Source organism: Cupressus sempervirens, chromosome 11 (assembly GCF_028749045.1).
Source record: "Cupressus sempervirens isolate cs-2001-9-10 chromosome 11, ASM2874904v1, whole genome shotgun sequence".
In the NCBI taxonomy this organism is placed as follows: domain Eukaryota; kingdom Viridiplantae; phylum Streptophyta; class Pinopsida; order Cupressales; family Cupressaceae; genus Cupressus; species Cupressus sempervirens.
In genome coordinates, this window is record NC_143128.1 from 178839733 (window position 1) to 178866365 (window position 26633).

The 26633-nt window shown below is 34.5% G+C and overlaps 1 protein-coding gene across 3 annotated transcripts in view; it reads right to left on the reverse strand.

Annotated features, from left to right (window-relative positions):
• The window catches only part of LOC149528779 (uncharacterized), a 34285-nt gene extending 12432 nt beyond the window's left edge, over window positions 1-21853 (reverse strand). For all 3 annotated transcript variants that reach the window (XR_016358402.1, XR_016358401.1, XM_089808438.1), the window contains exons 1-5: window positions 21492-21853; window positions 15773-19704; window positions 15200-15326; window positions 4551-4652; window positions 4011-4092 (exon numbers count right to left, since the gene is read on the reverse strand). Coding sequence is in view for 1 of the 3 variants with exons in the window: in XM_089808438.1 (XP_089664564.1) it covers window positions 4030-4092; window positions 4551-4652; window positions 15200-15326; window positions 15773-19404 (3924 nt within the window). In the remaining 2 variants the exon portion in view is untranslated. The remainder of the gene's footprint in view (window positions 1-4010; window positions 4093-4550; window positions 4653-15199; window positions 15327-15772; window positions 19705-21491) is intronic.
• Between the last annotated feature and the right edge of the window lie 4780 nt (window positions 21854-26633).

Below are 26633 nucleotides of genomic sequence, written 5' to 3' on the forward strand. Positions count from 1 at the left end.
ACACACAGTTATGCAAAATTGTAGTACTACCTCACTAGTACGAAGAAATTGGTCAATATTTATCCACCTTTACTTTTCCAAGAGATGTGTCAACTAGTGAAAGGAGTATTGATGAGCAAAACATTTCAACTCATCAACGAACTACAGTACAAAATGGACCAAGATGAAGTGCTACGAAGATGTGTAGTGGAAAAGGAGATTCCAAGGGCATCTAGAGAATCCCACAAGGGAATCGTAGAAGGCCACATGGGACCAGATGCTATAGCACACAAGGTCTTACTAGTCGGACTATGGTGTCCTACCTTACATACAAATGCACGAGAGTGGGTATTTGGCTGTAACACAAGCCAAAGAGCAGGAAAACCTCTAGGAGGGACTTTATGCCCCTTTTTCCATCACAACCACAAGAGTTATTTGAGAGGTGGGGATTAGACTTTGTAAATCTTTTAAAGGTTATTTGTCAACAAGGGAAAAGAAGAAATGGGTTCAACTAATTTGTAGAGATGATCTTACAGAAAAAGAATAGGAAAGTATCTGGAGTAAGAAAAACAACAGGGATTTGAAAAAGACCTTTTATAGCTAATGCAAAATGGAGATGCATTGCGGAAGACAAGACTCACAGGCGGAAGTTGAACCTTCGATATAGCCATATGTATGCTACCTTTGGTAAACAGACTAAATATGGGAAGGATTTATAATTGGGGCCAACTTTTCTTAGAAAGAAGAGAGCAATTCCTGGAACTAAGGCATAAAACCTTCTACATGCCCCACCATGCCATAGCCATGTTTTTAGAAGCCCTTTGCACACTACCTCCACAACATTGGGGGACATTCATCCCAACAAACAAAATAGAACTCTACCAACCAGGAATGAGTTACTAGTTGCACCTTAACACATTTGGCACTAGGAGTGGAGAAACCAAGAAGAAAGAATAAGGCAGGAAGTTTCCATTGACACACAACACAAAGGAAGAAGAAGAAAGCTCAAAGTTAAAGTGGATAGCAATAGAAGATACAGGTACGAAAGATACATCTTCTAAGTTCGGAGGAACAAGAATTTTGATTAATGTCATTTGATTTCCACAATCCATTAGTAATATCATGAGAATTTCTGGAGTTTGATTGTGTCGTACAAGAATTTTGATTGTCAAATATCACAAGCAACACTTTCACAGGAGTTCTCAAGGACATCACATTCTTACCAATCAAAGAGGGACCCCTACAAAGAATGGTACCTAAACACGCAATCGGATTAGGCAAAGAAAAAGCACTCCATCGTATAGAGGTAATGGAGGAAGTTAGTCATACGACAGATGATGTGGAGGAAGATCTTACGTTGGAGGGAAGAAGGGAAGTTCGTAGGATAGGAGGAGAGGATGGCAATTGTATGGAAGATGACACTTGTACGGCTGGGGAGGAAGGCATTCATACAAGAGGAGGCATCTGTAGGAAGGTTGGACATTGTAATTGTGCGGTAAAAAACAAGGAAGGCATTTGCATGACAGAAGTAGATATACCAACAAAAGGCTCTCCTGTGGAAAAAGATGCTAATCGTATGATTCGTACGGTACCCACAGAAGGTGGCATCCACACAAGAGAGGAAGGAGACCATATAGTAGCAAAGGTCAATTGTACGACATAGAAGGAACCCAACAGAAAAGCAGGAGGACTGGCATTCTCTAATTGGGGAATCAAACAAATAACTTTCATTGCGTTACAATTTTCCTTTGTAGCACATTTAGTTTCGACGGAGGACATACCACATGCAAAGGTGGTGAGTCTTCGATCCTACAAGAAGGCACCACACACCATCAAGATCACCATCCCACAAGGACTAGAAACGGCTCAACCAATTGTATTGGTAGTGACACCTGCATGTGTTGGGACTAGTGGAACAGGAACAAAACAGAGGCAAATAACCACCAACCATTAAGAGGATAGCCCAAGACAAGGAGGGGAGGAAGGTACAATGGATGAAATAGACAAGCTATAAGAAAAATTTCAAATGGGAATAAAAGGCTTACCCCCACCCTTGCCCACCTTGATGCGGATGGAAGATTTATAGGAGGAGCAACAGGATTACCAAAGAGGAGGGGAAGACAAAATGGAAGTAGAAAATGGACACCCAAAAGGTGGGGAAGGAGGAATGATAGAAAAAAAGTGTACTGTCATTTGAAGATAGAGCAGAAAGGTTCCTAGCTTAACTAAATAATATAACACATGCTACACAAGAAATAATAAAAAATGCAAAAGAATCAGATATGGTTGTAGTAGTGAAGGCAATAGAGTCATTGTTGAAATTATGCAGAATGGAAGCAATGAAGAATGGAGCACGCTCTGGAGAGGAGTCAAAAGGGAGGAAAAAACTGAGAAACAGAAGACATCCCACATAGTGGAGACACATGCAGGTCAGCTATCCCTTATGCATATTTTAGCACTGATGGAGGGTACATTCAGAACCACTTTCAGAGAGGCTACAGTAGGCAAAAAGGAAAGCAACAGAGATCAAAAAGGAACGGGCTCCCTTGGAGGCAAAAATACAAAATTCGAAAACAGAGTGGGAGTTGGCTCAAACAGAAACACTAGCCTTGGCAAAGAAGGATTGGATGGATGCTCTAAGGTTACTACAAACAGCACGGGCTAAGGAGATCGCCGCAGAAAGGGACCTATGACTTCTGAGACAACAGCAGTGAGCCTCCATTTCAGGGATGTCCTCACACCATTCCTCTTAGAAGTGTGAATAGGTTAGCTCATTTATGTCTTAGTCATCTAGAAGACGACTACTTTTTTTTTCCGGGGGGTGGGTCGGGGAGGGGGCTGAGGGTGGGCATAAGATGGGTCAGTAATAAACCATTAGTATAGCTATTGTTAATTGTTGTTAGTAAGGGAGTTGAGTAGTTAGTTGTAGCGAAGGGATGTGTCCATCGGTTTGCTTAACCAACTAGAATAGTATATATGGATTGATGTTAGTAATGTAAAGACAGATTTTGTATGGACTATTTTGGAATCAATAAAATAAAGCATTTCCTTCACATTGCATGGTATTTTGGTGATATATCTGCTGTGTGTTGTAGTTAATGCTGAGTAATGGTATGGTACATAGAAGGACTGGTAATAGTTGCAGTATACATCCTTGGTAGAGCTTATCTACACTTGTACTCTACCAAAGCTTAGCTTGAATCATTTTATTGTGGTAGTCTCAGTTCATAAGCATTCCACTACCAAGGGAAATACTGCAAAGATAGACAAACTTTATGTTGTCTTTGACAAGTTTCCAATGTTGGATGTTAGAAGGATAAACAAATCTGATGTTGCATATCACAATCACCTAATTAAGAATCAACTTTCTTCTTCGGTAGGCAAACTTTCAAGCATCAGGATTTCATTGTTTTCTAAGGATTATGATTCTCTTTTCTAGCAATATTTCATTCTTAGATCATGAAGATTCCTTGACCAACAACAATCGATGGCGTCCCCATTGCCAAGCGTAATTAAATAAACGCATCCTAATACATTTGGCTTTAATTAAACAAATGCTTCCTAATACATTTGGAAGCAAAGACAATATATCAAAAAGACTAGCTTTGCCTACTACTGATACGTAATCAAAGGCAACTAGAAAAAGGGCAGTTAAATAACTTCTCATAAAAAAGATTATATGCTCTTCCATCTCCACGCTCATTCCTCATTACTATTTTTGTCAAGAGATGGATCATGTCTGGATTACTGTGAGATAAATTAGTAATCTTTAACAAATGGGTATTCCTTTCTCAAGGTAGTACAACAGAAATTTAAGGAAAATGCATAATTGACAAAATACATTTACTTCTCCCTACAGTCTAGAAGAAAACATAAAAGAGTACATACAGATTATTTAAATGTATATAGAAAACTTAAATATTAGTCCACAATAAAACTGATCAAGATGATACAGAAGTCAATCTATGCCTTCTAATATATCAAATATAAAAGTTCAAATTGCAATATGTCTCACTGCATAGATGACAAACCTTATACTCAGATGGATCTCTATAGTCCGTTATCAGCATGATCTATCAGCTCTTTTTTTACCAGTTTAACAAGATCAACAATCTGTACAGAAAAATGTTAAGCATCAGCAGTAAATAAAATTGGCAGTCAATGCAGAACCAATCTTAAAAGCTTAACCATAAACTGGAGGATATCATTTCTATTTCTCATATCATCCTATCAATCACACACACCTAAGCATACATTCCAAATGTCCTACATTTCATGAAAACGTATTAGCCGTAAAATGAACGACTAGGGATATCCTGGATCCTGTCCAAACCAACAACAAATGGAAACCCTGTTGACGCTCAACTACAGTCTAATGGCAACCAGGCGTCAATCAGAAACAAATTTAGCCAAGAAAAATAAGAGTGGCTCCATTTCAATTCCATCTTTTTTTGGAGACTAATGTTAAACTGTAAAATATTCATCAGTTACAAATTACAAAATATGTTCATTATGATTCAACAAGTATTTGTTTAATTATATACATAAAAACAGACAATAACTAATCTTACCCCAGGATAATGCTGCAATACTGGTAAATAATGATCTAGAGCAATATAAACCTTCTCAAGGAGACTTAGAAGAGTATCCACTTCATCTCCTAACACATCAACCTGCAATTTTAAAGACAGATCCTGTCAGTTAGGATTTTCTGTAAAAAGGTTCTTATATCTATCACAAAACAGAAGAATAAGGAAAGTGATCCAGCAGATGTTGAAAACATGTATTTATTAAAAATATGATATTTCCACAGTCCGTATTCAATTAGACAGCTTCTGGATTAAAATTGTAGGAATTTTTTGATTAAAATCATGCTCTCATTCTGGTGGTGGATTGTAAGTATAATCTGAATCACTAGAGCAAACAAATACTATAGTGTTTTAATCCAGATATTTTTCTAACTTGGCACATGTTAGAATGACTTTCAGTCAGATAAGTATGTGAAAACTCAGAATACAGTGTAGTAGTGTACAGAGCACAAATTGAAGTGTCTTATAAAAATAAAATTCATAGCTCTAGAATCTACAAGTATAAACAGACAAGTGGTCAAAACCTATTATCACACATGCAGGTGAAGGCCCAAAAATATTCTGAGAGAAAAAGAAGTATTGAAATAGGTCTGTTTTAAACTCAACCCAAGGAAAAAGGGCAAATTGTATTACATGAAAAATCAAAGCTTGTTTACAAACTAGCAATATTTTGAATTATTTTCATTGATGACCAAAATCTCAACCAAAGCCTCTCAAAGTAATCTATAGATTCAGTATTGTAGACATGTGCGCAGTAATATTGGAGAACCTGCACAATGAAACCTTGCACTTTCGGCACATCTTCATCTGCATTTTTTATTAGTTTTTTGTGCTATTGCAACATAACAGATATATTTTTTATAGCGTACATTAATTTTGAATTTTCCTTTCTCCATGCAATCATGCCCTCCAAAAAACTTCCTTAAGATGCAGATACACCAATTTTCTTAGAGTCACTGTTTCATCTTATCAGTCAATGCCTTATCAGGCTGGTGGTGTGATGAACTTCATGCAATAGATAGTTTAACATTACTGAATGGGGTGCTGGGTATGTTATCATTTATTGTGCCTGTTGGAGGGCAAACAGTGAAAAATTAATCAAATGTAAAAAATGAATCACTCAATATGCCAGCTTTAAATGAGAAGTAAGCCATGTTTAATCCCATGTGCTTTAATACTGGCCTAATCACAAATTATATATACTGCCTGTTTTATAATGTTATTATATGCCTGGAATAAAGAATATATTTTCCATTTTTTTTTGTCAGAAATGTTGAGAATCATATAATAATCTCTCTAACATTACAATCAGTAGGAGCTTAACACATCTTATGCTATCCTTGATATTAACTACATCATTCTTTTTCTTAATATAAGAAAGTCAAAAACAGATTCAGTCCATCAACGTCATGGGACATAAACTAATTTGCCATGTCCAGTTCACATCATGCTCTTCACATGCAAGAATTGTTTGCCAGCTCAAAAGATCAATACTGTCTCCTTTACAAATATGAATCTTATAAATTCCTACTTTAATTATCTCAATCTGTTTTTAAAAGTGGATCTTATTTAAGTGGTTGATGCAACTTTCATGTTTCACTATTTCTGATGGCTCATTTTTTTATTTTTTTATTCTTGTGAGCGAAAAATGATATTTGCCACCTAATCAAGTGACACTGACATTCTCAAAACTTACATATGGCTTGTGACCCATGCCACCAGATTAGGACCATAATTTACTAATTTGTAGCCAACCTAAGCAATTTACACGACAAAAGTGGTATAACTTCACAACAACCTCAGCAATGCTTACCACTAGTTTGATGAAACAATGATTCTAGATTCTAACTCTCACTAGCACACAGACTAGATTAGCTTGCAGTTTTTGGATTATGTAGTGCCTGCCCCTAGTCTACATTTTTCTAGTTACATTCCTGATATCATTGCCAAACTCTTTTAGGCCAATTTATGTTTGATGATTAGTATTATTATTTTAGAGATTATCAGATGTTGTTTTACACTCAGTTTATTATGTGATGAGATTACTTGGTACTCTATATTTCATGCATGTATGATGATTATTCAATGTTTTTAATTATCGATGATGATTAGTTAGATGGTTTATTATCACATGTGCTTTCTTATGGATACTTACCCCATACTGCATGTGTATGGTGTGCGTGTTTGTTTTATTTATGTATGGTGTTTCTGATGTGGTTAAAGAAGGGAGTCGTAGTCCCCTGCTAGTCGGGATATACACGATACACCACTTCCTGCCATTGTCTGTTTAGCTTAGAATATTGTGTTTGTACATGCGTGAATTTTATGCAGGTTGCAGGTACCGGGTATCGACTTCCCTGAATTGCCAAGATGAGCGTACCCTATCGCATTGTCTCAATGGTAAGAGAGGGGAGATAAACTCTTAAGTCCAATTCCTAAACCCTTTAGTCAATTGTCCTAATTGATAATTAGGACAAGTATCTGAGTTAAGTACCTTCTGAATGCATCAAATGATGTAATTTCGTGATTATAACCCTTTTTGTTTGATTTAGTATGAATTTTTCTATAATGGGTTTTCGTATGTTGTTATATGAATCCTTAATGTGTTTCTATTAATTAAGTCTAATTAAAAAGATTAATTAATGATTTAATTTAATGTAGAATTAATATGATATCTTTAATATTTAATTAATTGAGAAATTAATTAAATAAAAGAATTAAATTTGGAGATAAAAGTTCAAAGATAAATTTAAAACATGATAATATTTATTTAAATTAATAATAATATATTTAGAGTTCATTTTTAAATAAATGCTAAATATTATTGTTATTTAAATTAATTAAATATGTTATCAATTAAGTTCTAAAATAAATTAAAAGTTGAAAGATATTAAATTATTAAAGGTTTCTAAATCGCATGATCTAAGCATGAGTTTAAATATGAGAAATAAATTAAAAGATTAAATAATAGAAAATAATAATGTTATTTTACTTTCATAAAGTGCACATGAGATTAAAATAATAAATTAATTTAAAATAGAAGTCAAGTGGAATATTAAATAAAGTTATTTAATAATTCAACTTAATGTGCATGAAAAGATGAATGCAAAATAAAAGAAAAGATAATATAAGTTAATTTGGAGTTAACTCAGTTGTGCAAAGAGTCCTCTCGGGTGAACGCACAATTAGTGCCCCGATTTGAGGAGAAAACTTCTTATCACAACTTTGGGAGATCATTTTTGGAGGGACACGAATTTGGACGGGAATTTTTGGGAGACAACTTTTGAGAAGCGAATTTCAGAAGACTAATACCAAGAAAGATTTTCAGAGGAAAGTTATTGAAGGGGAGCAAATTCTCTCATAGTTTTTCAAGGATTTAGTATTAGCATCAGGATCAGGTAGGGTCTTGTGTTTTGATCGCTGATTATTTACGCAATTTTCTTATTTCCTGTCTTCTTCGTGTCTGTGGATTGTAGACCTGAATTCTCTATGATGAATGTTTAAACATTACAATATTGGAATTTATCAGATGCTTGTCAATTAACTTCTGTATACATAGGATTTAAATGGGAAGGGTTGAATCTAAGACTGAAATTCTAAATTAGAAATTCGAATGGTTGACTATATTTTCTATGTCAATATAAAGAAGGAAACAATTTTTCAATATATTTATATATATTAAAAGGAATTATTTTAACATATTTATAAATTTATATATATCTTTAACAGATTTGAATATCAATAAAATTTTATTATAAAAATTGTATTTAAAAAATAATAATAATAATATATATATATATATATATATATATTAATATTGGGGGGGAGGGAATTGCCCCGTACCCACCCCCACTGCCGCGGCTCTGCGCGACAGTACCTGCGTCGCAAGTACTGCGACGTCAGGTACAGAGTACCTGTCGCCGCAGGCCCTGCGACCGCAGGACTGCGGCAGGCCGCAGGCGGGTTATTAAGCCGACGGGCTTATTAAACATACGTGTGTGATATTTGTTTTAAATTTTGTTTTTTTAAATTTGTATTATTTATAAAAAAGTTTTATTATTATTTAAAATTTTTATTAATACATTTTAATATATTTTATTTAATAATATTTTAATAAATAATCTTTATTAATATTTAATAATTAAATATTAATGCATTTAACATAGTTTTTGTAAATATTAGTTTATTAATAATTTTGGTTAAATATTAATAAATTAATAATTAATGAATATATTAATATAAGTAATTAGAACAGTAATTATTGATTAATTTAATTAAAATTAGTTTAATTAAAGTTAATTAATAATGAATATTATTGATTAAATTGTAGATTTAGATTATTGATTTAATGGAAGTTATTATAGAAATGGGTTAATCGTAAGGAGTAGTTGCGAAAACTTAGTTACTTGAAATAGATGTTAAACTGGAACATAAACCTTACCTTAACTCAATAATATACTGTCAAATCCAATCTGTGAGACTTTGATGTTTTCTATGTGTTCTCTGTGTTTTGGGGTTGTTCTAGTATTGACTAGTTTAGGTTGTTACCAGAGGCTCGGGGTTGTGAATGTGATGCTATGGTGAGTTGTTCTTGATCTTTATACCTGACCTTGGTAATGTGATGCTATGCTCTATTATGGATGTCTTTACTGGTTGTTATTGTTTTCCAATTTCCTTGTGTGAGGCTGAGGTGTTTTTAAGTGAATTGTTCTTGGTGATGTCACGCTGTGACATGTTTTGACTCGACCATTTTGGAGTCTTCGATCAGTATTGTGATCTATTATTGGGATATTTGTTGGTTGCTCGTTGGAGAACCATTGGATATTGTGACTTATTATTGATGCCTTCAGTTGCTGATAGAGAATTGTTGTGATCATTATGATTATCATTTGATGTTTTCCAGTCGCTTGTATAGGGCTGAGGTGATATTTGTGATTTGTGATTTCATGAGCCTAGGGTTGTTAGAATCTGAAAAGATTAATAACCCAAAAAACTAGTGCAAAGAGTAAATATCTAAACTATGAATGCAAATGATACAAAATCAAAATAGCATCATAGAGTTAGTCTCCAAGAGAGTAATGCAAATGCTTGAAGCAAAATAGCATTAAGAGGATGCAAAAATACGAGATGCAAATACAAGCCAGGTAGCATGCTTATATAGGCTAGGAAGAGGGAGGAGGTGTCAACACCAACCAATGAGGAGCAACCATCTATCGGACTAAAGATAGCAAAGTATCTTCCCAAGATAGCTAATGGATGCTCACATGTAGGAAGGTGACACCTCACAACCATTCACCTAATAAGACATGCTTTATTAACCTAAGCGAGATTATTAAAAAGTGTAGGAAAAACCTAGCAAAATAGGAAAAATAAAAAACTACACTAACAAGGGTAGATTATCTATGTGTAGTGTCGGGAAGTGGCTTGCAATGGGGGCCGGGGCCCTAAGTGGCGGCCAGGGTAACTCATTGTAAGTTGTTTTAATAAGTGAAAACATCTCATCTAAATACTAACTTAAATGAATCTAATAAGATAATTGTATGTTCCCTCCCATGCCTTGAGTGCTAGTACAGGCTAGGATGGGGTAGAGAGAACGCTTGGTTACGACCTTGCATTCTGTAGTATGCCTCGTCAGTACGAGAGGATACTAGTGGCCGCAAGATCACAGGGGACCCGAGATTCCTAAGGGATTGCTCGAGTAACTTCTGACGTGACTTTTGCGATGACACTTTCCCGCTTGCATAGTAGGTTTCCTACGTGTCTTTGTAGTGCCTCTGGGTTTAGATGTCGATCTTTTTAAGAACCCTTGAGTTAGCATACTTATAGGTTTTCTTGGACTTAGAGAGTATTTATGATTATAGGTTTTGTTATCCTATTTGGGACTTGAGACTATCTCCTCAGCGCGGTGGGAGTGGACCATTTAGGTTCCACGCGGTCGAGTGGTAGTGCTTTTTACTCTTACCATTGAGATCCGTCCGAGACACCGTGGCTGGAGTATCACTATTGGCTTATACCTTCATTCTGTTCATAGATTATTATGATGAATGGTTAGATTTTATGGTGGATGTTTTATCTTTTTACGATGGATGGATGGATGTATCATGTATGGTATATGATTTCATTTATTTTACTGTACTTTGTATCATGGATTTGAGGATGATGTATCTTTATCTTTACATATGTATATTCTTTTAAGCCTTTCATACCCTATGACATGTACGGTGGATGATTGAGCATTCCGAATTAATTTGCCAAAAGGCATTCGGAACAAATGTATATTATGGACATTGGACTTTCTGATTATTCTTTCATATGTATGAGGTAGTTGTTAGACTTAGAATTAATTAAATTTAAATGTGACTCAACGTCTTGGGATCCTTAAGGTGTAACTTGTGATGTATGTTTGTTGATGATTACATGTTATTGCTTCCGCTACTATGTGTTTGATGTGTATGTTATACTTTCTTGCTTAAAAAAAAAAAAAAAAGTTTAGCAAACTTAGTGAAACTTTAGGTTAATTCTTTTGGATCCCTTGGCGGGGCGTTACAGATTAATGCAGTTATCAAATAAGGTGTGCCCATCAATAACTTTGAAATGTACAGAGATTGGTATTGCTGCATTCTACAGGGCATATGATCAGATGTCAACAAGCTTGGAACAAACTCTCATAAATATTGGCTTTCATGGATTAAAAAATATAGATAGTTTTTATCTACTAGACCGCAATTCAATAAGAATAAACAATTTCTATTCTACTGATCATTTGATAGCCAAACTCTGTGAAAGCCATGACAAGATTATATTGACTTCTTATTTTCTAAAAAGTTTACTTAAAATAGTTCATATTTCCTGCTGTGTATGCTCAACAGTTTGGGAGGAAAATCGTACATATAGGATGGCTAACCTTGCAAACCTTGCAAGTTCTAACAAACGCTTAGATCAATAACTAAAGAACTCCAGACGATGTCAATCTTCAGAGACTGACAGTATAGGTAAGCAGGCACACAAAAAGTTTGATTAAGCTCCTCGTAAAGCAGCCTAAAAGTTATTTGGCTGGAAGAAGGATTATGAATAAGCATTCAACATGTCATTTATAAAGAACTGCAGGCAAACAAGCTCAAGCTCAAAGATTCTTTTTGTCATCTGATAGCTAATCTATGGTCAAGCATAATACCAGGAGCTAATCTAATGGCTGGTTTTGCAATTTCTTCCTCCTCTTTGAATGCACCTTGCACTTCCAACAGCTAGGATTGGACTGATGGTGACTCGTTATTTGGATTTGCTCCTAGAATGCCATTCATGAGCTTTTGGCAATTTTCTCTTTTTCAGAGTCCACTTTTATACTAACATGCTCTTCCTCACTATCACCTTCTTTGCAACATTGTTGTTCTCTGCCTTATTCTCTACCATTTGCTTCCTCCTTACTTCTATCCATGTTACTTTCACCTATAAATAGCAGCAGTAGCATCACAGCATGCAAACACTTGCGCATCTGAATTCCCTTCTCAACTCATCAAAACCTGTGCAAATGGATATGTCATTTGGGCAGCAAAAATTGCAGGGCAGCTGTACCAAGTTCATTGTCATCTTTTGTACGTAGATGTGAAATACTAATTGAATAATTAAAAAGGAGTGGGAGACTCCCTAAGAAGAGATTACAAACATCATTTCTAAAACATGAGAACTAAAGCGAATAAAAGAAACTTCTTAAATACTAACTAAATGACCATTATAGCTGCATATGACAATATTATTTTAATAGCCTCCCTTAATGGTCATTATACTAAACACACCACATTGTTCCTTGAATTTTACGAACTTATCCAGGCTTACACACTTGATTAGAAAATGTCTACAGCCTGATCCACAGTTGGAGTGTACTGCAACAATACAGATGCATCTTCAACAAGCTATCGAATGAAGTGACACTGGAATTCTAAATCCTTTGTTCACTGGCAAGCTTTAGCACCCCTTCAACTGTCACAAAACAAGGGTGAATGCCCTACATGAGATATTTCCATATCCAAAAGCATCCTCAAAAGCCATATTGCCTCACATGCTGTTTTAAAAGTTCCCCCATACTCAACTTCCGTAGAGGAAAGAGCTACAACCTGCCACTTTTTACTAGCCAGTGTGATTGCACCCATGCCAAGACTAAAGAAATACCTACAAGTAGACTTTCTGTTATCAAAAAGAACCGCCCAATCTGAATATATAAAACAAATTATCTGGACCTTTGCTTCTATTGTACAAAACGCCAAGGTCAGATATCCCTTACACATAACTTTGTACATGTTTCGCTGAAACCCAATGTTTTGCTTTAGGGGCAATCATGAAACAAGATATGTCACTCACAGCATAACTTAGATCAAATCTAGTGGTTTTCCAATATATGAGGTTGCCAACCAGTTGCCTAACTCATTCACCACTGCAGAGTTTGATTTGGCTGATAGTTTCTGATGAAGGGTGCTCCCCTTAATACCATAAACACTTAACCAGAAACAAAAAAAAATAACAGCAACTTGCAAGAACAAAATATGGGCTTCTTATTATCGCTGCAAGTGTGGAATTACAGAATTCAGAATTACAATTTGCTAACCCACATGAGCGCCTTCATTACAGTAATCTACAAGACAATGCTACGAACTATCACCCAAAGTTGTTCTAAACACTCAAACTTAATACCTAGGGCCAACAAACCCTAACAATACATAGAGTCGGTCAAATACATTTTGGACATTTATGTTGGAAGTTTTGGTCGGCCCAACTTCAGAAGGTCATAATTTTCGAACTGTGCTCTAATTTGCTATTATAACCATTTTTCAGAATCCTTAGCGCTTGATCTACAAGCTCAAATCAGTGCAATCGCCCATCCATCAAGTTTTCTGGCCTCATCCGGGCACATTTAGGCCTTCAAGGGTGAGCCTAGAGTTTTTATACCAAAATTGCACACCAAAATCCAACAATAAATCCATGAATACCCATGATATGGCATTGAACCTCAACTGCTAGGCTGATATATCCAAGATAAATATCCAACTCTGAAATTAGGACATTCCGAGCTCATATGACGGACTTACTAAGTAGCAAGCAGACCACCCTTATTCAAAAAACAAAAAGGAAATATTTTTGGGTGATGCAAGATTGCTCTTATACCCACAATGCTCCTACATCAGTTTCAACCCTTTCTCCATAGATGCTTATGAGACTTTTCACATCTTCTATTCTAAACTTCCCCAATAATCTCCTGGCATACTTTGACTACTAAATGAAAGTAGTGCCACTTGCATGCTAAACCTCTACACCATGACAATAATGCAAAAGACCCAAATCAGTCATATTATAATTATATACCTAACACAGATTCAGTTTGATTTGCTCAAGCAAGTATGCCCCAGTAATAATAATATTAATATCATCCACATAAATGACAAGAATGATATCATTACCAATGCCCTTGACATATAAGTTGAGATCTGAAGGAGTCCTATCGCATGTATATTAAATAAGATGTGTATTAAAATTATAAAAATTCATTAGACAAAACAAAGTTCAAACAATAAATTTTGAATTCAAAACAATCAAATAAATAAAATCACCTGGTTGCAACAAATAGAATGTTGCAAAAGTACCAATACTTGCAAATAGCTTTCTTTTTTGCAAAACCATCGACCTTGTTTCAAGACATAAGCACAACTTATGGGAGAATAGACATCTTATTTAATCTATATGTGATAGGTCTTCCTACTGTCAAGCCATTATAGATGTCATAACCATTTGAGGGGCAAGGTTTAAAGTCAGCCCTTACTGATGTTAAGTGGCCAACTTTTGTTAGAAAAGGTTGATATAAAAGTTGAATTACAGAACCAACAAATGTTTTGAAGTAAAAAGGGTTGCACCATCATCACATGTCAAAAAAGCCACATACTTATGTGAGGCTATAAAGGCATACCACCGACCGGACTCTAGAACAATTGGCCAGTTTGGACCTTATTATAGAAATGGCAGAATACTTTAAAGAAATTATTATTTTGGGATTACAGTATAAAAATGGATAAGTAGTAGTGAAAGCGACAAAACGTATGACACCTGGAAGAGAAGACAAACTTGTTAGTGAGGCCTTTTTTAACACAAAGGCCATGGGAAAGAAACACTATATCAGAAAACTAAAACTCTGAAAAAAAAAATCAAGTAAATCTCCTTCATAAGCACACAAAACATAATCAGCCTAACTGACTACCCACGCGAAGTCCTTAGGATTTGTTTAAATAAAACTTTTGTGAATAGAATTATAGGTATGAGCATAGATTTGAGTTCTTCAGATAATGAGAATAGTTCATAAATTTAAACAATTACATTTTGATTTTTATCTCTATCAACTCTAAGTGGAGTTTTAGGACTTTCATGGTAGTTTGTTTATTTAACCTGCTTTTCTTCTATAGAAGCAAACTGATTTTTCGAATGAGTTAAAGAACTATCGGTTAACACAATCCTTTGATGCATAAGCTATGGAGTTAGTGAATGAATTGTGTTATAAGAAATATCACATGAAAATGATGAAAATAAAATATATGTCTCTTTGTCAACACTCAGCATAGCTCACTGTACACAGATGTGTAATTCTTCTTTACCTCTTCTTCAGCTTTTTGAAGATTGTGACATTTCTTTTCAAGCTTGTCTTTGTAGTACGAGTTTCCCAGCAAGATTGCATTAGTTTCACCCTGTAACTTCTTCATGTGTTGCTTACTCCGTTCCAACCTGATATATAAATATTTTAACTTCGGTGAAAAATAAAATTATTATCAAATGCCCATAAAACAAAAACTCCAAAATGCTATCACTATTCCATTTCATATATATAAATTTATAAAAGCAAATGTAACCATAGTACCCATAATTTTTTAATCTAAGAAGCATAGCATGGACCAAACTCATAAAAGTCAAAAATAAAGATTGCATGCATTCACAAATGCCATTTTCTTCCTTTCAGTAATCAATTAAAACTGTTGACAATTGCATCTTAAATGGTGTTTAAATTAAAGTCATCCTACTAACTGAACAAGAATGTGTTCATAAGCATATCTGCAAGTAGACCACTTCAAAAGAAAACCTTGGAAGAAAAGGTTCTCAATCTGCATCCAAGATACAATATTCTAAATATTCAATGAGCAAGCAAAAGAAAAAAAAGGTAGTAGTTTGAGTACCTTAACATATTCTCTGTAATCCTTTTCTGAGCCCTCTGTTCCAACTGTAAAGAAGCATCCATGCTTTTGCAAACAAAATCTTTAAGTTCTTTTTTATATTGCTTCTGAGTTGCTTCTGTTTGTAATTGCATGCTCTTCAGAGTGTTCATGACTTTCTGCACCTCTGCCTCTAAGAGATATCTCTGTTTCTCCCCTTCTTCTTTATCCTTTATAGTTGACTGTAGGCATAATTCCTTGTGCTTTAGAGTTTGTTGTAGGGAAATAATCATTTCTTCATGTACTCTGATAGTTCTTGCTGCCGAAGTCCAAGCACTCTCCTTCTCTGCTGCGGTGGCTTCAAATTGCTTCCTTTGGTAACATTCTGTCTTTATCCTACTATCCTTATCTTGGACAATACCCTCCAGAGTGAGTTTTTCACTCCTAACTTGTTCCAACTCCCTAGATACAGTTTTCAATTTATCATCTTTTTCTTCTATACATTCCTTCAAAGATGATACTTGCTTCTTAAGTTCTTCGCTATCTTTCAGTACCAAATCCAAATCGCTTTTCTGTTTTTCATATAGTTCTATTTCCTCTAACTGCAATGATGCTGAACCTAAAGCATCACTTTTCTCTTTGATCAGTTTCTCCAACAAAATAATGTGTTCCTTAAGCTGTTCCTTTTCTCCCAAGGCCAACTCTAAAGCCATCTCTTTCTCGTGCATCGCATTTTCAAGTAAAAGCGTGTTCTTTCTACTCTCGTCATGGTCCTTCAGTATCAAATTCAATGCAATATTTTTCTCATTGACTATCTCTTTAAAGATAGTATTTAGTATGTCAGCTTCACAGAGGTGCATTATATCTATTATTTCCCTTTCTGACTCCAGGTCTGCAATACGCTTTAATAAGTGAGATTCTCTACAACAGCAATCTTTGTCTTTTCGCAAGGCATCTGATAGTTTATCAGACAGTGCTTTCAGCTCATTTTCCTTTTGCCTAACCTTCTCAAGTGAATGTCTCCTCTCGGCCTTCATTTCATCCTTGAGCTTGCAAACTAAAAAGTAGTTCTGATCCTGAACCTCACCCACACAGGAAGATAACTTCTCATTCTCCTCAACGATATTGTCCAATTTCCTTGTAATCTCAGCAATCCTTTTCTTCAAAGCATTTAACTCCTTATCTTTTTTCAGATATGTCCCATCTTTCCCTCTCATCAAGTCCCTCTTAAGCTTGTAGATCTCTTCTGTTTTCTCCTCCAATATGCATTCTGTTCTCCTTGTTCGCTCAGCCAATACTCTTTTGAAATGTTCTATGAGTTGTTCCCTAGACAGGATTTTTAAAGGGGAGTCTGGAGTATCAGCAAAATCAAGTGAAGTATGCACAGATAGATCTGGTTCCTTTGTCAATTGAGCTTCTCCAACCTTTCCTGTCACAGCAGTCCCACAGCTATCATCCAATTTTGACATATCAGTAGAAAGCTGACCTGTAGAAAACCTTCTCGGAGTCCGATCCTTCCTGTGACCATCATTTGCTTCTCCATTTTGCACTTCCTTTTTATGTGGGGGAAAATTATGAAATCCATTTGAATTGCTACCATCAGTAGTGAAAGTAGACTTCCCTGGCTCATCAAATTTCAATTGCTCTAGCTCTTGACGCAGAGATTTAACCTCATTTATCAATGCCTCCCTCCCTTTATCCAATCTGACTTGAATTGCCCAGAACTTTCTTTCCTCCAGCTCTTTTTCTTTGAGCTGCTCTTCAAGGCCTTGAAGGAATTCCCTTAGCACAAGTCCATTGATATGGACTTCAAAATTCTGTTTCCATTGTTTCTCGATAAACTCCTCCTGGATTGAGGCAACATGACATTGAATATTTTCAAAGCAGGTTTTTGAATTCTTTTCAAAGCCATCCAATCTTAAAGACATTTTCAAGAATCTGGAATCAATATTTTCAAATGCTGAATCCACCTTCAGAAAATCGATGCTGTTCAAACTGTCAATCTCAAATTCAAAACCTTTCAACCTTCTTTGCAAACTCGAAACCTCTGACTTCTCAGCATTTAACGCCACCCACAGAGCAGCAGTGTTTTCCATGTAAGAAGCTAGTTCCGCATCTTTCTTTTCCAACTCTGAATTAAGGTTTGTAATGAGTTGCACAGCTTCATTTAGTTTGCTCCCATAAACTTCTTCAGTAACAAGGCACTCAATTGCTTGTTGCCATTTGTGTTCTGCCAGTTTCTCCTCAACCTGTTCTAAGCTTATCTGCTGTTCCCTCAATCTGTTAGCCAGAATATCATTAAGCTTCTGAAGATTTGTTATCTTTGACAAATCATCTCTTACTCGTGCTCTTTCTTCCTCCACATCTCGCTTCAATCTAGCATGTTGATTTTCCATTGTTACCTTTAAAGTGCTCAGATTGTTTCCAATCTCTGCATCAATTACATGATTGCTGGACATTTGGGCTTTCAAACTTTCACACTCCTGCTTTAGACAATTAAGCATAGAAGTCAAAGAAATTATCTGTTCATCCCGTGCGCTCAAGTCCTGAATATTCTTTAAAAACTGATTTTGAAATTCATGAATTGAAGAATCTAGTACAGCAACAATAACAGAAGTTTGCAATGCATTAGCAACTTCAATTTCCTTCAACTGTCCAGCAAGATTCATAACTTCAAGTCCCTTGTTCATCAACTTAATTTCAGATAACTCCTTACAATACTTCATTTCCTTTTTCATAGTAGCAATCATAGTCCTAGACCGTGACCTGTCTTTTTCCAGTATGTCCTGTAGCTCTAGCAGCTGTCCCTCATATATGCTTTCACATATAGATCTTTCAATTTCATGCCTAAGAATCTGTTCTTCACATTCTTCTTTAGTGACTAGCTGTCCTCCACATTGTGATATAATGTTCTGTACATCCTCCTCTGTAATTGACTCTTTTCCAATAACATGTTCTGATTTCAATCTCTCGAGTTGTTCAACCAAATCTAAGTAACTTCTTTTGCTTTCCAACTCTGCTTCATGGAAGTTCTTTATTTGCTCTTCCATGACAAAAATTCTGTTTCTGTCAGCCTCTAGCTCTGATGTCATCTTCATCATGGCCTCAGATTTTTCTGCCAACTGTTTTTCCTTTTCTATACAGCTTGCTTCAGCTTCACCTAACTTACGCTTCATACGTTCTTTATCATACATAAAATCTGAGACCAGCCTTTCACGGTCAGATTTGTTCTCGGCACTGAGCATTGCCACCTCATGCTCCTTATGCTGTAATGTTTCTGTCAGGTTCCACAGTTTAATATCTCTGTCTTTCAATTTAACATTTAAAGCAACTATCTCCGCTTCCTTTGCAGTAAGAGCCTCAGATGCTTCCTCCATGAGGGCATTTGCAACCCCATTTGTGACAGCATCCGAAACCATGGCTGACACTGATAACCTGCATTCCACATCCTCGAGAAAATCTTGGGTCTGTTCAAACTGAGCAAGAATGCTGGCAACATAATCCGGATCATCTTCAGTGGATCCAAGATCCACAGTTTCATCCCCATACCCGTTAATCAATCTGACTGTTTCTGAATTTTTTGAAGAGTCAGCTTCTGAATTCTTGTTCATAGAAAAAGAATCATTCTGAACCTTGCCAAAATTCTGAGTTTCCATTCAAAATATTGTTGATCTCGGTTAAAAAGTATTTTGGAATAGTAAACAATAGGGAAAAATACCCAATCCCAAAATCTCCCAATTCAGAAAAGGACGGCATATCCAAATGCCAGATCCTTCATGCTAATATTTGAAATGATAAGAGCACAAAGCTTCTACCACAAAAACTCATACGGTCGAGCATCTAGCATAACATACAAGTTAGTGAAAAGGGCTCAACTTCAATAATTTACTAATATACGGATTGCAGCACTTCAAAATGCCCAGCCACAGCCTAAATCACCGGACAAGGTCAATCTCCTGATTTACATAGCACCAAGAGAAAAGGTAAATAATCAAATCTATAACTTTCAGCACCATACAACAGTTATAAACATTCAGATTTTGCAAAACAACATCCTTTAATTAATCAATTTGCAAATATGCATATTTCCTAAACCTGGACAAGGAGTATAGAACATAAAACCTGACATGTTGGTGGCATAAAGACTCAGCAAGGGTTAATGCCGAAACAAACATTAAAAAAGAGAGCCATGTTATCTGAATTATATATATTCTTTTAACTTTGGGGCAAAAAAGTAAAAACGAAAGAATCAATCAACAAAGTGAACTTTTTCTCTTTCTACGCAAACACAGTATCAGACAGGAAAATGAATAAATAACGCACACACATAAAAAGGATTTGTTTGGCTGCCCATTAACTAAAACAGTCACTACATGGCAATGAATTTCTAAGCATTCAACAATCATTGCCAAATATGCACCAGCAAATCGGGAAAACATAACACATTGAGTTCAAATGAACGATATAATTCCTACTAGGATGAACTCAAGTGGTAAAAGCAAAGACAACACTACATCTTAGAATCCAAATAAATTTAATAATGCCCAAATCACACAGTTAGAACGCCAATAGAATTCACTCAAATGGTGATAACAAACTAGTAAAACACAAACCCTTAGAATTCAAATAGAATGTTTAATGTCCAATAGCATGAGGTCAAATGGAAAATGCAAACCATGAAAACCCAATGCCTTAGAATTCAAATGAAATAAATAATGTCCACTAGGATGAGCTCGAATGTTACAAGAAAATCTAGGAAGGCACGGTATTTTAAAATTCAATAAACTAAATAACATCAGGCAGATTGAGTTAAGATGGTTAAATCAAACAAGCATTCAAGGCCAAAGACCAGGATTCAACCCAGCTTCTCAGGATAAAGTGTTGAAGTTTGATCAAATTATGCATCTAACATGCTGGGTGCAGCTACCTGAGAGATGTACAACCTAACCGGAGAATACCATGTAGAGGGGAACTTTTTTATAACATTATTTAGAGAAATTTTACCAAATCAAATAAGTAATAATCTCAACGATCACTCCTCAACGCTAATAAATAACAAAGATACGTAGGATGCTGTTGATCTAACATTTTAATAAAAAAATGCAAGTACTCACTAACAGATTTTCGAGCATACAGTAACCGCAGTGAAATCAACACGAGAACACAAAACGTATTGGATTGTCAATAAATTATCAAAGACTGGCAGAAAAGGGAGAAACAAAAACAAAAGCTTAAACAGCGTTTTGCTTCACTAACCTTGTACTAAAAACAGTACAAAACTATTCCCAACTGTTCCACGGCCGCATCTAAATAAACAGTCACAAAATAATCCAAATCTATATAATACAAAGCACCTTACATTAACAACAAATTACAAAAGTTCATTTTCCCGCTAAAACCTTCCTCTTCCACCGCGACCTGCTAGGTTTTACAGCTGCTCCCTCTCGCAGTCATAAGTATCCAATATCACTAAAGTACAGTTCTCTAGGGTGAAATATTAAATACGGTCAATATTTCCACATATTTAGCAGAGCTCAACAACAGGTTTCTATCCAGATTACAACATATATGCCTGCGCGGAAATATTTTTCAATAAATATCAATTTAATATACTTTCTACTCTCACACTGGTCAAGCTGAGTACGAAAACTTAATATAGAAATATGAAAATAAATGTGACAACAAATGCCAAGCTTTTTGCACATAATTCATCGAAATGCTGATAAATCTGAAGCCTGCATACCTGTTCATTAGTAGTCACTCCAATTTTGTTGCTTCGGGAGTAGAGGTTCCCGGATCCAAACTCGCCGTCGCTGGGATTTGCACCGTTTTTGTGTTGCTCGGAATCTATTTTCCTTCGACTGCGGTCTTTGCTTTTCTCTTTCTTGGCTTGTTAGTTGGAAAGAGCACATGGAATGATTTTGTGAAGTCCCACCGCTTGTTTTATATTTATAAAAATGAAAAATGGAGCGTCTGAGTTACTGAGATACACCCGGCATTTTGGGCCCGTGTTGATGTGGAGGGAAAACGAAATCGCGCGTGTAAAGCTCTGAAAATGCGGAACGGTAGAAAATGAAGAAAAGAGTCTCCCTCAGCTCGGAAAGTGTCGTACAATTACTCGCCTTCGGCGTATTTATGATTGGAACTGTTTAATAAAATCTCGCTTTTTGTTTTTTTCCGATTCCTAGCTAGCTTTATCTTTATTTTTTATTTTTATGCAAAGTTGTGTTCTGCTAACTTTTTAAAATTTTGGGTTGTTATAAAAATACTTTCTATAATTAAAACGCCATTTGAGTACATGGTTTTTTTAAGATAATTTATATTAGTTTTGTTTATAATTAGTTTGTTACGAATAAATTAGTTTTTATATTTAAAAATAAAGAAATGAATTATTTTTGTTTGAAAGCAAATATATATATATATATATATATATTTTTTAAATTTTTTTTTATTTTATTTTTTTTTTTTTAATATTTAAAAATAAAGAAATGAATTATTTTTGTTTGAAAGCAAATATATATATATATATATATATATATATATATATATATATATATATATATATATATATATATATATATATATATATATATATATATATATATATATTGTGAGTGTTTGTATAATTTATTAGTTTAAATGTAGTATTGTTGTATCTTATTATTAAACTCACATTAATTAGAGTGTTATTACTAAAAAAAATTATCAACAATAAAATTAGGCTGCTAATGGTTGCAGAACTATTATTTGAGGGCGCACAAATACAACTCACTAATAGGAGATAGACATCAAATGCAACCTTGAACAAAGCTAAAAGAGTTAAGAAACATAGGTCATAGTCGTACAGCCTATAACCATCTAAGTTTCCATTAGAATACAAGGTAGTATTTTTCAAGTCTTTAGTAAGGAATTTGAATAAATTCTTGTAATTACCATCTTCATGTCCATCGTCATTGACCATCTTGCATTGCAATAGACATAAGAAAGTTGCAAAGCTATTCATTGCTTAGAGGCTAAACTTGGAAATGCTTCATAGTTTTCTTTCAACCTCACTTAATATTTTCTTTAACTTTTCTATCTCACTCTATAGGCTAGCCAAATATGGTGCAGAAGTCATGTCAGAGTTAAGCAAATTTTGATTCTCCTCAGTTAGCAGTGTGTTAATCTCATATTCAATAGGTCACTCCTTCACCCTATCAAAAGTACGTGTCGAATTGTTGGAGGTAGAATTATTAGAGTTGCCAATAGCATCAGCGTCCAAAATCTTTATGCTCAGGAGTCTTAATCTTCTTACTTTCCTTTTCAAATTTTTGATTCCTCTACTTAGTGTTTTCCTTTGAGTCATAGTCAATAAGAAACTTTTTCCTTTGTTTACAAACTTGATGGTCAATATGTTGGACCTTTGATGGGTGCTATACTCGTTCTCCACCTCACCTTCATCTTTACTATTTACATATTGAACAAAGAACTTAGTTTTCTTAACGAGAGGGGAATGACTCTTTCCTTTCCTCTTAGAGGTGGACAGCATGGAATCTTTACCTTTTAAGCAAGTCTCAAGAGTCAATATACCAACATTTGATATGCCCAAAGTGGTGTGACTGTCCCAGAGGCAATTTTAAGGGTTGTCAAGTGCCTAATACATTTCATTTTGTTTTGGCATGACATATTAATGATGTTGGTAGGTGGGGAGACTATAGGACAAGGGCCTCATAAACAACAATGCTTTTGGGAGGGCAAAGGGCCAAGTAGAAGTGGTATAACCTAAAAATGAGAACCTAACATAAGGGAATTGATTATTTTACCTTGGGAGTAGACACTTTCCTTTGCATTGAACGATAAGCTCTCAAGAGGATATAGAAAACAAGATGACTACATGGTTCTTAAAGTGCATAAGGGGTATTGGTTAAAGTCATTAACTTTAAAGGGTAAAAGCATAAACAGTTGTCACACTTTTATAAAGAAAAACATTAACAACACCAAAATTGTTCAACTCCAATGATACAAAGTGATATTTCTGTTGGGAATTTGAAGATGGTGTAAACTGATGAAATGTGTGAAACTAGAAGAAGCTCGTGGTTTTTTTTTTTTTTTTTAAGAAAAGAAAAATAATTAATTTTTAAAAAAATTAAAGATGAATTTTTAATTGTTGAAGGGGGTCTAATTCTCACCAAAAAACTACATGTAAAAATCATTTTCTCATCTAAGTTCAAATATATGTTAAATGACATGTACGTTTACTATGGAAAGAAAAGAAATAATTGTTTTCAATCCATATTTTGTCATATAACTATTCAACATCAAACTTTTTCCAAAATCCATAGTTTTCATCTGTAATGCGTACCCCTGGTTTGTTTTTTTGTTATATTGTTGAATTCTTTTAGGCCAGCTTTATGGTTTTGTTTTATGATTTAGTGGTACTCTGTTACCTGATTTGATTGGATGTTATTTCACCCTCAATTTATTGATGAGCTACTTGATACTTGGTTATTTCATGTGTTCGTGTTTATCCTTTCAATGATGATGTTTCATATGTTCATATAGTGATTTCAGTTATCTTATGATGATAGTTAGATGATGATTTATATGCAGTTTTCTATGGTTACTTACCCCATACTTGCATGTGTATGGTGCACATGTATGTTTTACCTTATGTTTGACATTTCTAATGTGGTTGAGGGAGGGGGTCATAGTCACCTGCTATCTAGGATCTACACGATGCACCACTCCCCACCATTTTCTGTTTAGTTTAGATATTTGTATGTATATGTACATGTTTGACTTTTATGCAGATTGTAGCTACTACGCATCGACTTCCTCGAATTGCCAGGATGAGTGCGCCCTATTGCAGTATCGCAGTGGTAAAGAGGAAAGATAGTTCTTGAGTCCAAATCCTAACCCTAAGCCAATTGTCCTGGAAAATAGGACAAGTATCTGAGTTATTTACCCTTCTAAAATCATCAAGTGATGTGAATTCGAGATTTTGACCCTTGAGTTTGAATCTGTACTTTGTCTTTAAAATGGGTTTTCTTATTTAGATTTGTGGGTCTATTGTAATTTTTAGTTATAATTAAATCAAATAAGAAGATATTATTAAATGATTTAATTTAATTTTTAATTATATTTAATTAATTAAGAAATTTATTAAATAGAAGAATTAAATTTAAAAGATTTAATTAAAGTTCTATATTTGGTGTAATAATATTTATTTAATTTAATAATTATTATTTTAGGAGTTTCATTTTAATTAATGAACTCTAAATATTATTATTTAAATTAATAAATATACTTTTAAATACGTCTTGTGTTTTAATGTGTGTGTGTGTGTGTGTGTGTGTGTGTGTGTGTGTGTGTGTGTGTGTGTGTGTGTGTGTGTGTGAGAGAGAGAGAGAGAGAGAGAGTTAAATAAAGTTTATGTTAATAAACATGTAAAAAGTGTGCATATGAAATTAAAATAAAGAAAAAGAGGCTTGCATGTTTGTAAAATTGAAACCCTAAAGGAGAAAGCTCTTTATTAAGAAATTAGAGCTCATTTCTCCACACAAAGGTTTGGAGGAGCAAATTTCTGGAAAAGGTTTTGAGAGACGGGAATTTTTACAACTTCTGAATGCTTGTCTGGTTAGCATCAGATTGAGGTAGGAACTCTGTTGAAATTATCACAATAGATTGCATTGAATTTCATCTCTGTCTACTTCATGTTTGATCATAGATCTTATTTTCAAAATTTGATTATGGTTGAAACCCTTGTTTGAGAAATATTGTTATTCGTTATTGAATAAATGTGAGAGAAATCAATTGAGAAATTCTTATTGGAAATTGGATTGTCTTAGAAAATTATGAATCAGGATAGGGTTTGAAATAGAAAACTAGATTTAATGTATTAATTTTGATTGTTTAAATTTTGTTGCCCTGTCAAATCTATATTGGAAATTTATTTTTAAAAATAATATACTTTTTTTTTAATTGGTAAACGGCTAAAGCCTTTGATTATATTAATTTAATAAAATATAAATACAACAGCTTACCTCCATTCAAATAGGCACTAGTAGGAAAGAATGGAGAAGAAAACCTCCAGTCTTGCCCGAGACTATAGTCGTTTATTATTACATTATAAGAGGGGCATACCCTAGTTGTCATACTTCAAAATTTTATTATTATTACAAGGGAGTGGACTAGAGTCCTTTGAATTTTGAGTATTCTAATGGTGCCTATGCCAATCAAATAGAATCATGTTTCCAAGAAGATCATTCCAGCTAGAGCTTGAAGCTCTTAGTATGTACCCATTATTTTGTTGTTACTTGAATCATACGTACATTACTATTACGTTGATTAGTTATGCAACTTAGAAAAAGCCATTAGTATTGTTAGTTAAGAGCATTTGAAAAATGATTTCCTAGTAGGATACTGAAATGCTATGATAACCGGGGTCAATCCAAAAAAAGTTGAACATTTTCAAATTTGATCAAAATATTCACTAAATCCTAACATTCTTTAATCAAAACCAGAATTCGCATTAATTATTTAGAGTCCTACTAAACACTGGGTTTAATATGTCATTCTAAATCTCTCTAAACTATTAGTAATTAATTCTTTCATATGTAAAGAGATTTATACTCTTACTTATCAAATAATGCCATTTAATATCATTGTATTAAAACTTTGTGCTCTCTTGAATTGCCTTTGTGGAATGCTCTGTAATGTTACTTAATTACCCTACTAGGATGCTTTGATTTCACCACCAATAGACAAAAAATATTCATGTATATTAATGTCATCATGAATTTACAGAGAATAGGAATAAGGATACCCAAGCTATTAACCAAAGAAAACAAGATAACTGACCTTTACCTACAGAGAATACCAAAATTAGAGGTATCAAGTAGTTACT